The sequence below is a fragment of the Seriola dumerili genome, unplaced genomic scaffold, assembly GCF_002260705.1.
Source record: "Seriola dumerili isolate Sdu_G_001 unplaced genomic scaffold, Sdu_1.0 BDQW01000127.1, whole genome shotgun sequence".
Classification (NCBI taxonomy): Eukaryota; Metazoa; Chordata; class Actinopteri; order Carangiformes; family Carangidae; genus Seriola; species Seriola dumerili.
Window position 1 is genome coordinate 699,216 of NW_019174382.1, and position 13,223 is coordinate 712,438.

The 13,223-nt window shown below is 43.4% G+C and overlaps 1 protein-coding gene across 1 annotated transcript in view; it reads left to right on the forward strand.

The window, feature by feature from the left end:
- Positions 1-2,617: 2,617 nt before the first annotated feature.
- ppp2r5d (protein phosphatase 2 regulatory subunit B'delta) overlaps positions 2,618-13,223 on the forward strand; it is a 15,706-nt gene continuing 5,100 nt past the window's right edge. The window contains exons 1-11 of the mRNA XM_022748585.1: positions 2,618-2,691; positions 5,355-5,438; positions 7,466-7,643; positions 9,083-9,282; positions 9,407-9,517; positions 9,633-9,725; positions 9,806-9,936; positions 10,763-10,822; positions 10,919-11,027; positions 11,127-11,180; positions 11,879-12,049. Of these exons, the coding sequence (XP_022604306.1) occupies positions 2,665-2,691; positions 5,355-5,438; positions 7,466-7,643; positions 9,083-9,282; positions 9,407-9,517; positions 9,633-9,725; positions 9,806-9,936; positions 10,763-10,822; positions 10,919-11,027; positions 11,127-11,180; positions 11,879-12,049 (1,218 nt within the window). The 5' untranslated portion in view covers positions 2,618-2,664. The remainder of the gene's footprint in view (positions 2,692-5,354; positions 5,439-7,465; positions 7,644-9,082; positions 9,283-9,406; positions 9,518-9,632; positions 9,726-9,805; positions 9,937-10,762; positions 10,823-10,918; positions 11,028-11,126; positions 11,181-11,878; positions 12,050-13,223) is intronic.

Sequence of the window (13,223 nt, forward strand, 5' to 3'; positions counted from 1 at the left end):
GGAAAATGACACTTTTTGTAGATTTTTCCCCAGATGTGGCCAAACTTTGTTCACACCTGTACATAAAGAAGGAAACTCAATAACTTAGTAACTTACTAAGATCGTACTTAGATAATTTAGTATTTTAACAACGGTCAGTTGTTCCCCAATCGACCAGGTTTCCTCCATCAGTTTATGTTCGCCTTGTTTTCAGGTGGACTTGGTCTCAGCAGATGTTTGTGAATTAGTCTTGTAGTTCTCTGGGGCAGGAGGTCGTTTCCTCTGCTGTGATTCCCTCTGTGAGACGTTGTAGGTCAGACATGAAACTGGGTGACAGTAAATCTGATGTTGTTAATACAAATCTAGCTCTAGATGTCTCTTGTTTTACATCCACCAGTTGTAGAAAGGTGTTTGTTCTGTCCAGGTTTCAGGAACCTGAATGAACCGTCTGTTAGTCCTGTTGGTTGAGTTTGAAGGTGTCGCCCTCATCTCATTATCTTAATACAGATTGTCTGCGTCCGTGTGTTCAGCCATTTTCTTCTCTAACTTCAACAGTCGATCATTTGGTTCGACAGTCGACAGCGTCATGGACGAGTCTCCTGCAGAGAAGGTAAGAGACCAGTTTCTATAAACATCAGTGAGGATGAAAACTGTCAGATAATCAGTGAAACTGTCACATGAATCTAGATTTACATAAATATTTAGTTTTATTTTTTAATTTTCTTACTGTATGTTATTTCTTGTTCTTGTACAGCTTAGTGGAAACAAACTGTACAAAAAGTGTTTTTGAAGAAAAATGTGTTTTGGTATTTTGCACTGAACGAGAAGGGGGGGGGGGGCAGGACTGTGTTACACATTGTGTTGATAATGTAATTGTCCATATAGACACAGAGACTTGTTGAAATTGTTTAACAGAAGAACCCAGCGATGTGACTCATTAAATTATTTGTGAAGGAAGAAACGCTGAAGATCTTTTTTGTAAGAGATGATCCAAACAAATAAAGTTGGACTAAACAGAACATTGGTCTGTTGTGATGTGTTTTTGTGTTTCTAGGTAAAAACTGGTTCTGATTTTGAGGTGGTGTCAGAACTGTAGCAGCCTTTCAGTCTCCTCTGAGGGTTTAGAACCAAGGTGCTGTGGTACACCTGCCTGTCAGGAGAGGGAATCAAACCAGCGACTCTTAAGGGAAAACATCAGTTCTTATAAAACATGGTTTGAAACTACAGTAGAACATTTGATGTAATTCACTGATTTAATTCAGGCTCTGTCCACAGCACTGAGCTGATTCTGACCACCAGGTGGCGCCACAGTGATAAATAACGAGAGGAGGACAGGTGCTGTTTCATTTAAATAAAATTAAATACAATTTAATGTGTAGTGAAACTGAACTGAAACCAGTTTGGACACATGATGTAGATTTAAATTATTTTTCCATTTAAAGTTTCTTAACATTTAAATCAAATATACGTTATTATTATAAAAACGATGATGACTAATTCTGATTCTCATCATGTTAATAAAATGAAGTGTTTTCATTCTACATCAGGAATCATTAAAGTGAAGTTGTGGTTATGTGATAGAGGAGCTGTTCATTGAGATGAGATCAAACCTCTCTGATCCTGAGGAGGGAAATTCAGCATCACAACCGCACAAGAATATGACACCAGGAAAACAAAGAATATCTAAGTGAACACGTTACTTTAGATCTCATGTGTAAAATTCACAGCGCAGTTTCCAGCCTTTGATTCCAGATCACAGTGATAGAATATATCTGGAAAATATTACATGACTATATATAATTTATATCTAAATGTGTGTGTAAGTGGAGCCTGACATCTTTAACAGGTGAGAGGTGAGTGCTGTTTATCCATTCCTCAATCAGAGTAAATCTACCTGAACTTTCCCCTGGACAAAGTCAATCATAAACCTTGGCAGAAAAGAGTTATATTAAAAAAATTGATATACTAATTAATATCTTTATAATGAAGAGTGAGAATGAGGCTTAAGTCCTGAGGTGTTTCTCTTTGACAAACTTAACTAAAGGTCTGCTTACTAGCATTTTTCAGAGGTTTCAGCAGCTTCTCATAGTCTTCTTTAGTGGCTTCTAGACTTATGTGAAACTGCAGTTTCCAACATCAAGGATGAACTTTGTGCTCAATGAAACTTTATTTACTTGAAGTGTCAGTCAGGTTTTATTTTTATTTAAACTGGGTCACTTATTAGGGGATGCTCTTAATTTATTTTGCCTTATTAATTACTTTTTTCCCTCTTATTTACTGTCTTTGGGAGGAGTGGGCTGCCCTCCTGGTCCTGATGCTCTGGTGGACTCTCCCACCTGTACTCAGGTGTGGATGCACTGTGTGGTTCTGTGTTGAAAACAGCCCTAACCGGAGGAAATGGTGATAGTTTTCCCTGCGGTCACAGAGCTGGGTATCATCAGGTTGAAGGTGTTGTGTTGCTGGGGAAGACTGGAGTCCTGCCTCACCCTGAGCACCAAACTCACAGACAGCCCATCAGAAAAATCCCTACACGCGTCGCTAGGCAGATCTGCGCCTCGCTGGCCAATCAGATCACTCGAGTCGGGAACGGGCACAGGCAGCGGAGATAGACCGAGTGACAGCGTCTGAGTCCCGGGGAAGAGCATCACGGAGGCTCCGTGAAAAACACCCTGACACACAGTCACGATGCCGAACAAAACCAAGAAGGAAAAGGTGAGTTAGCGGGTACATTACCACCACACGACCCGTTTTATGCGGTAATATAACCGGGTGGCCGTGAAGCGGTCGTTAATTCGGCCGGTTCAGACTTCAGGCGTTCTGTTTTACCGAGCAGCGGCGGGCTAACCTGCTAAGGCCCCGCTAGCAGAGGACGGCTAAGCTAGCCGCTAGCTGCGGAGTTGCTAGCCGCATTAAAAGTCTGTGTCCCCGGTTGTCGCCTCGGTGTCCGCCGCTCACACGCTTTGTTCGGTTCAAACTCTGCATTAGCGACTGTGTCCAGCTGTTAGACTCTTGAGGCGGGGTGTCACCCGACCGGTAGCTAGCGGGTGAAATGCTGCTGCCACCGGAGCTCCGGGGAGGAACCGCTGCCTGCTCCGTTAAATTATTCATTTGGAAGAAAACAGGCAGGGCTCGGTGTAAAAGTGTCTGTGCGGACTGTGACTCATCCAGGCATGAGCCTCCATAGAACATGGAGTATGAGAGGGAGCAGGGTACAGCTCCTGCAGAGGAAGCATCTGGTGACCTGAGACAGAACAGGAACAAGTCCTGGTCCTGGTCCTGGTCCTGGTCCTGGTTCACTCAGGAACCCCTGCCGGATCAGGACTCAGTGTGTCAGGGTTTCTACTGGACCCTGATTCATTAAAAAAAAGCCTGAGAAAGTTGTTTCGTTCACAAAAGTCTGGCTGCAGGTTTTAATCTCCAGTCTCAGACATTTAACCTGCTGCTGTTTTTAACTGTTTAATCCATTTTCTGCTGCTGATCTGGGACCAGGTCATATTCATTACATTAATTATATCATCAGGAAATATTATGACAAACTGCTGAAAACATGTGATGTAATAATTGGAGGTTATATCCTCCCTGCTGCTTTTCTATAATGTGTTATTGCAGTCTGTGAGGTTTAAAAGGTCTTAAAAAGCACAAACACTTCATTCTGAATATTTGATCATAACGAGAACATTTGTATTTAACAGTTGATTTTAGTTCATTAGAACAAACCACTTCTCTCTTTATGACAAACTGTAGCAGAGACGATCAGTTCATGACTCGATTAATTGGCAAATAACTGATTAATTGTTTGAGTCATTTCTGAGGAGTCACAGATTTCATGTGTTGTCACGGTAACTGAATCTCTTTGAAGATGTCACCTTCAGCTCTGAGATGTTTAGATTAATCCCAGACATTATTGGTAGATTAATTGATCATGAGAACATTGATTATTTTACAAACCATCAGTTTTTAGTTTAATCGTCCTGGTTCTGAGTCCGACCAACATCCAAAATAAAAACCTGATGGACTCACCTCAGACTGAGGATTAAAAAGCAGGCAACTCCCCAGGGACCCCATGCCCTCAGCTCTACTCAATATTATGTCTGTGTACATTATTTGATGAATCAATAATTAGTTATAGATTTGTTCCACTCATCCTCCACCTCCTGGTCCTGGTCTTGTAAAGGATCAGAATCTGGTTTTAGTTTGATCAAACTTTCGTCAGCTCATTTTATTCCATCACAGGAGCCTGCGAGGCAGCTACCAGCAGGTATTTTCTTTATCAGTACACCTGATAGGTATTTTCTTCAATAATCGATTGATTGATCAGTGAATAAAATGTCAGAAAACAGTGAAAAATGCCTCATTGATCCCTGAAACTCAAATGAACAGATTCTGATTCTGTCTGAGCGACAGGCAAAAACACAGATGTCGAGTTCAGTCAGAAAAAAAAGAGTAAATATTCAGACCTGAGAAACTGGAACTGATGAATATTTGCTTGAAAAAAGATCAGCAGTCAAAATTATTGCCAATTAGTTTTCTGTCAATCATTCAGTGGATAACGACACTGACAGCAACAGATTTGTGCGAGGGGGCGGCCCCTCAGGTTCCCCGTCCTCCTGTCGCCTCTCAGACGTCGACTCAGCTGAGTGAAGCTCAAACTATCGATCTTAGACAGCTGATCAGAGCAGAGCTGCAGCGCCTGGTCGATCAATTAATAGACGGAACAATAATCAGCAGCTGATTTGAGTGTTGATTAATTGTTAAAGTGTAAATAAATAAATGCTGTTTACAGCCTCTAAAAACTGACGTCTGATGTTTAATTGACCAAATGATTAATCTATTAATTGGGAAAAATCTGCAGACAGAAGAAAATTAGAGCTTCAACAATTCATTGATTAGTCAATCAATCAACTTTTTTGGTAATTGAATAATTGTCAATTTTTAAAGGAAAAATGAGAAACATTCAGAATATCTAATATATGAGTTTTTATACAGTTGGTGGGATAAATAATTATTTACATACAAATCCTCCGACTGCAGGAAAATATAAAAAACAGATCAACCTTTAATCGACCAAACGATTGATTAATTGGGAAAAAATCAGCAGATGAATGAAAACTTTATGTTAACCATGAAATTAGAGCTGCAACAATTGATCGATTGGTAATTGAATAGTTGTTGGTTGGACAGTTGGTAAATCCTCCCACTGCAGGAAATTACAAAGACTTTTCCATTAATCAATTAATGGAGAAAATAATCAGCAGATTAGTATTATTTTTAGTTGCAGTGCTGCCTGAAATATCCACCAGTTTAAATATGGAAAAATAACAGCTGGTTTATTTTTGTATTAGATGTTCTTTCTGCTTTTATTTGTGTGTCAACAGGAAACGACCAAATCTGCCAAAAGCAGCACGAAGAACAGCAACAGCAGCGGCGGGAAAGATGCCGCCACAGAGAACTCAGACGAGGTGAGAGAGGAACACATGATGAGCTACAGTGAGGATCAGTGTCACATGTTCACACACACACACACACACACACACACAACACTGCAGGGCACAGCGAGACAGAGCTGCTGCTGTTCACACACTCACTCATAACACACACACTCTGAGCGGCCGGGACGTCCCGAGACTCAGCTCAGAGTCCTCTATAACACACACACACACACACACACACACACACACACACTAGGTACTGGAAATAAAAGCTGTGGTTGAATGAACGTCTTTATATAACTGTAAGGTATAAAAAAGGAAACCTTTTCAAAATAAATGTCACTGATAGAAACAGTTTAGTTTATAGTTAATAACTGGATGTAATCACAGTCAAAGTCTCCTGTCAGTGACGTTTCATTTTACAGAAACACACCTGCTGATGTCACAGTGACATCACACCAGCAACATCACATCAAACTGACTGAAACAGTGACTGATGTGAGATTAGAGTGTCTGTTCACTGGGTTCATGGTCCTGATGGGGCAGTCCTGGTCCTGATGGGGGCAGTCCTGGTCCTGATGGGGGTAGTTGTGATGCTGATGGGGGTGGTTTGTGTCAAACTCTGCTCTAATGTTCCACACACTGTTAATGAGGAGCAGGTGATCAGGTTCAGGTGTAGTTTACCTGTTGATGGAGCGTTACAGGCGGGGTCAAAGGTCACAGACCTGAAGTGAAGGACCAGGACCAGAGCTCAGACCTGGACTGGACCACAGTGATGGACAGGTGTGATGCAGAGTTCGTGTTACCTGTTAGAGGGTTGTTTACGTCAGTCAACAGGCAGATGTTTGCAGATGTTTAGTTCTTATGAATTCAGTGACGACATGAGGCCTTTCTGCTGCTTACCTGTGTCATGTGACTGTCACAGCTCAGGTCTGTCTGCACCTGAGTCTGTGGTGGTGGACACGCAGCTCCTCCTCTCTCACTGAGCTGCTGCAGGGTTTTTAAATGACTGCAGCCAAACTGAAAATAGCTCTTATTGATAGATGTTCACCCTGCTGACCCCCCCACCCCCCCACCCCCGGGGTCCCTGTTCAATAGCTCACTGCTGTGGTTCAGTTCAGTCCAGTGGAGTCTGACTGAGAGCTGACCCTTCGATGCTGATATTTGAGAGTTAATCATAAATTCAACTTAAACATTTTATTTGTTGCATAAAGAATGAACGTGTTTGTTCATGTAACAGTGGAGCTCAGGTGATTCACCTGCAGCTGTCTTTATTCTCTGTCAGTTTCTCAGTTCTTCTGCTATTCTCTGTTTTAAAGCTGCAGCTGATGATCATCGTCATTGTTGATTTAAACGAGCAAATTAAAAACATCATCTCTGCTTTTTTAAGGATAAAATGAATATTTATTTTGTTTATTTTCTGTTGATTGACCGATCGATTAATCTTTAAATAATTATCTGAGTCTGAGTTTCAGGCTGCTGACTCGTCAGGAGCTTCATGTTCCACACTAACCACAGTCACAGTGTTATAATGGAGGCTCAGTGTCTTTAACGCTCTAAATCAGATCTCCTGTCTGTTTGTGATCAGCTGATATGCTGTGTGTGTGTGTGTGTGTGTGTAGTACATCAGCTACAGCAGTAACACACAGAGCACAGCTGGTTAGACACAGTGAACTTGTCAGACTCTCATTCATCATCTGGAAACATCTGACCTCAAACCTCAAACCTCCAAGAACCGTGTTTTAATTAGAACCAGACTGAAACTGCTCTGATAAAAGTTTCTGTTTTCTCACTTTTCTTTGGCCAAATATAAAATAAACAGCTGATCACGAAGATGGAAACAATCCTGACAAGCAGAAACTGAGTCAGAAAACAGGATATAACGTGTTTACACCCAGAACTACGACTCCCAGGATGCATCACTGAGGGGAAGTTTAACAACACTCTCCTGTTCTAACTTTAAACCTGTGTGTGTGTGTGTGTGTGTGTGTGTGTGTGTGTGTGTGTGTGTGTGTGTGTGTGTGTGTGTGTGTGTGTGTGTGTGTGTGTGGTTTCAGTCCCAGCAGCAGCAGAGTGGCAGTAAGCGTCCCAGTAACAGCACCCCCCCTCCCACTCAGCTCAACAAGATCAAATACTCCGGAGGTCCTCAGCTGGTGAAGAAGGAGCGGCGCCAGAGCTCGTCCCGCTTCAGCCTGACCAAGAACAGGGAGCTGCAGAAGCTGCCTGCGCTCAAAGGTAATGTAAACCTGACTCAAGCCTGACCTAAACCTGACCCAGCCCCGCCCTCGGTCAAACAGACACACACCTGTAGCTCTTTATAGGAGGGCGATAGAGACAGAGATGAAACCTGTTTTTTTAGAGTCCCGCCCTCACACCCTGTGCGATGTGATTGGCTGAGGGCTGCATGCCCACTGCCCAAAGGTTGACGCCCACAAAAACAGCAAAATAAGAATGAAAAATAAGAAAGTACACGCTGTATTTTTTAAGGATGTGGTCCACGAAGTCTGAAACATTAAACGATCTGGTCTTTTTATCCTTGGCTGCTGTTTTATTTGTGAGTCCGCCTCATTCGCTCTTGTGACTCATCGCTGGCGTGCAGTACATCTTAGGATGGTTAGGGCTGTGAAGGATCCACTCGTTGGCGCTGCCGTTGCCAGGGAAACGAAGGACGCATTTGAAGGAGCCTTAGAAACGGGACAGCCTTGTGGCGCTGTGACGCAGTCTGTGAATCTCACTCTCTGTACACTGTGTGTGTGTGTGTGTGGACAGAGCTGGTTTCCATAGTGATATCAGTGTTTCAGGTGTGTGATCACAGCATGACTCAGCAGTCTGGAGGCCTGCAGGACCTGACTCTTCTCTCACAGTCTGAATAAAAACATATTTAAATATTGATTATTGATTATTGATTATCGGAGTAGTTTAAAGTTCAGGAGGTTGTTCGATTCTCTGTCGTTTCTCAAACAGTTTTTAAGGCTTTTATTGTCATTGTACGTTTTTTTACATCATCAGCCATAAGAAACTGAAGAAGAGAGAAAATCATAACGAGATTCAGGTTCATGACGAAGATGAATCTGTTAAATAATGTTAAAATGTGTGAAGTCTGAATAAGACTCAGTCACTTAACCTCACTTCAAAGGATTCAATCCAACCTCAACACCCCTCCCCCAACAATTCACTCATTCATGTATTTATATTAATAATTATGATATTATATAAATGTGTTATTTACTTCATTTTTATTTATTCTACTTCCGTTTGTCCATTCTGGGCTCCTGTAGAAACTGTGACCCAGGAAGCAGCAGGGATCAGACAGGTCTCTTACAGGTAGAAACTGAGCAGCTGTTTGTTCTGACTGGAGATCAGTGGATTACAGATGTGGATAACTGAATTGTTGCCATGGTGATGTTGCTTCTTATGATGTAATCAGATGTAGAGAACTCTAAACACGTGGTGACGATGCAGATGAGTGTGAGTTCATCAGTGAGTGTTCAGTTTATTAGGAACACCTGCTCAAACTGAGCTGATGAAGTTCAATCAGTCTCCATTTTAATCACTGCTCATCAAGTTCAGTTTCTTCCAGAGAAGAAGAGGAACAGAGGTTTGTTCAGAGAGGTCACCTGTCTTCTTCTGTGGTGTTGATTGACCCCCTCCCTCCCTCCTGTTGCCCCTCTCAGATGCCCCTCCGGTGGACCGCGAGGAGCTGTTTGTGCAGAAGCTGCGTCAGTGCTGCGTGCTGTTCGACTTCGTCAGCGACCCGCTCAGCGACCTCAAGTACAAGGAGGTGAAGAGGGCGGGGCTCAACGAGATGGTCGAGTACATCACACACAACAGTGACGTGGTGACCGAGTCCATCTACCCCGAGGCCGTCATCATGGTGAGAGGAAACAAACCAGGACCACAGACTTTAAACCCTAACACGTCCTCACATACATCAGACCGCAGCACCACACACACTCGGAGGCAGCAGCTTGTGTAGTAACAGTTGTGTGTTTGTTCAGTTTTCAGTGAACTTGTTTCGGACTCTTCCTCCATCCTCCAACCCGACCGGAGCCGAGTTTGATCCTGAGGAGGACGAACCGACGCTGGAGGCCGCCTGGCCTCACCTGCAGGTGACGTCGCTCACAGTTACTCGTCTTTAACGTGTGTGTTTTCATGTCATCATCATGTGTTGTTGTTTTTCTAGACACCAACATGTTTTCTCGTGTTTGTTGTTTGCCTCCACAGCTGGTGTACGAGTTCTTCCTTCGCTTCCTGGAGTCTCCAGACTTCCAGCCAAACATCGCCAAAAAATATATCGACCAAAAGTTTGTACTGTCGGTAAGACCTCACCTGTGAAGCTTCACCAGGTAAAGATGTTGAGATGAAATCTAACTCTGGGTTTAATGACTGTGTTAAAGCTGCTGGAGCTGTTCGACAGCGAGGACCCCAGAGAGAGAGACTTCCTCAAGACCATCCTGCACCGGATCTACGGCAAGTTCCTCGGCCTCCGAGCCTACATCCGCCGCCAGATCAACAACATCTTCTACAGGTCAGAACCTGGTCAGCACAGACACACGGAGACCCACAAACACCAGCTACAGACACAAACACACCGAAAACTTCCAATACACAGAACCAGCAGAGCTCACAGCATTGTGATCGTAGTCAGTCCCACATGGAGCTAAATGCAGGACAAACTGCAGGATGCACCTGAGATACTGGGCATGTGGTTGGGTGTCAAATCAATCACTTTTCATACAGGTTAGTGCAGCTCAAAGAGCTTCACAGACTGAGGAGCTAAAAGAAAAAGGACAAATCATGTAAGAAAGCTGAGAATGAGACACGTGTGTCCACATGTCCTGGACTGTGATTAAAAGAATCAGAAGTAAACAAACAACAAACATGGAGATCAAAGTCACCGACAGTCAGAAAGGGTCTGAATAAAACCAGAGTGAATAGATCCTGTTGGTCGTGATGAAATCCTGATAAAAGATAAAAGACTGAGCAGGTCTGAGTGACTCAGGATCCTCCGGACCTCTGACACCTGAACAAACAACTCACACGGTTATGAGCTGTTTCTGGTCTTCAGGTGTTTGTGTGTCACTTCCTGGTAAATCCTTTGTCACTCAGATTCTCCGTCACAGTCCACATGAGGATTACCTTCACTGTGACGAGACAAACTCCACAATTACATAAAAACCACGACAGAAAAACAGGACACACACAATAAACTGTACACAGTGTGACCTCACATACAACATGAAACAGTCAGAAACACACACACACACACACACACACACACACACACACACACACACACACACACACACACGTCACCTGGATAAAAACATCTGACTGGTTTTGTTGTTTTGCAGATTTATCTACGAGACAGAACATCACAACGGCATTGCTGAGCTGCTGGAGATACTGGGGAGGTAACACGCACACACACGCACGCACATGCACACACACACACACACAAACACACACACACACACACTGTTTCATCTGTCTCTCTCTCTCTCTCTCAGTATAATCAACGGCTTTGCTTTACCACTGAAAGAAGAACACAAGATGTTTCTGATCCGAGTTCTTCTGCCGCTCCACAAAGTCAAGTCTCTGAGCGTCTACCACCCACAGGTCAGAGATCAGCCTGTCTGTCTGTGACATCACCTGTGACATCATCTGTGAGTGGCAGCGCAGTAGGTGTACAGTAACGGTCTCTGTGTCTGTATCCAGCTGGCGTACTGCGTGGTGCAGTTCCTGGAGAAGGACAGCAGTCTGACGGAGCCGGTGAGTCCGCTGCAGACTTCCTCCCTGTTTCCATGACAACGCTATAAAAACTGCTGCTGATGATGATGACGGGCAGTGTTTTGTTTCCATAGTAACGCACAGAGGGTGGACACATTAACAGAAACACCTGAACAACACACTGATTTGATTTTTACGCATTTATAAACAGTTTTTACATTTTCAAAATAAAAATCATATTTAAGATTCTTAGATTTTACAAAATAAAATCACCTTGTACATACAGAAAATAGTAAAGAGCAGCTTTTAGTTTTCACATCTGACATGATGAAATACATGTGTTTATATGTTTTTAACTCTTTCAGGAAACTGATTAAAACACTGAAGTTTTACTGTGAAATAAAATGTAAAAGGTTTTAGGCTCTGGACTGAAGATATTTTCAAAATAAAGCGTTGAACAGTTTTTGTTTCTCAGTGAAAGTCCAAAGTTCGGTAAAGAGTAAAAACCTGGATCAGATCAGGATTTGCTGTGACCCCCCTTTACCTTTAAACCAGCTGCAGTTCTCCTCGGTACACCTGAACACAGTTCTTCAGGTTCTGGACGGGTAGTTTGGAGAACCTGTCTCGGTTCTTCTGTCTCTTCACGTGATCTCATGCGACGCACGAATCATTGGCTGCAGGAGGAGTTCAGGTGTTGTAGTTTGACTTCCTGTCTGTGTTGTGACCTTCGACCCCCACAGGTGATCATGGGTCTGCTGAAGTTCTGGCCGAAAACTCACAGTCCGAAGGAGGTGATGTTCCTGAACGAGCTGGAGGAGATCCTGGATGTCATCGAGCCGTCGGAGTTCGTCAAAGTCCAGGAGCCGCTCTTCAGACAGCTTGCCAAGTGTGTCTCCAGCCCACACTTCCAGGTACCTGAACCAGGACCAGAACCTGAACCAGTATGTGAACATCAACCAGAACCAACAGCTGAGCCTAAACTATGACCTGAGCCAGAACCTGAAACAAAACCACAACTAATATCACTGATGCAGCTGAACTAGATAAAGATCTGAACCTGAACCTCAGCCTGAAAACAGAACCAGTATTAGATCAGAACCCTAACCCTACAACCTAACCCAGAGCCAGAACCAGAGCTACAGTCTAAAACTAAACAGGAATTAGATCAGAATCTGAACCTGATTTACAATTTGAATAATAAACTGACCCGGGAATCAGGTCCAAAACCACATCACAGTCAGAACAGGAACCACATCCTGAACCAAATCCTGAACCAGAACCAAATCCTGAAACTGAACCAGCTTCACATCCTGAACCACATCCTGAAACAGAACCACATGCACATCCAGAACCACATCCTGAACCAGAACCAGAACCACATCCTGAACCTGAACCTGAACAAGATCCTGAAACAGAATAAACCTGCAGCTGATACTCCTCTGGTTGTGTTTACATCCGTTCATGGAGTCAGTGATGAACCCAAACAAAATGCTGATGTTCCTCCACCTGAAAGTACAAAAAAATAGTTCCCTGTTTCTAAGCAACGTGAGTGCTGAAAGGACACAGACAAGACTGCTGGGCTCTGATGATGATGATGATGATGATGGTGATGTGATGATGATGGTGATGATGATGGTGGTGATGATGATGGTGATGATGGTGATGATGATGGTGATGATGGTGATGATGATGGTGGTGATGATGGTGATGATGATGGTGATGATGATGATGATGGTGATGTGATGATGATGATGATGGTGATTGTGGTGATGATGATGGTGATTGTGGTGATGATGATGATGGTGATGATGATGATGGTGGTGATGATGACGGTGATGATGGTGGTGATGATGATGGTGATGATGACGGTGATGATGGTGGTGATGATGATGATGGTGGTGATGATGGTGATTGTGGTGATGATGATGATGGTGATGATGATGCTGATGATGATGGTGATGGTGGTGATGATGATGGTGATTGTGGTGATGATGATGATGGTGATGATGACGGTGATGGTGATGATGACGGTGATGATGGTGATGATGGTGATGATGATAATGGTGATGATGGTGGTGATGATGA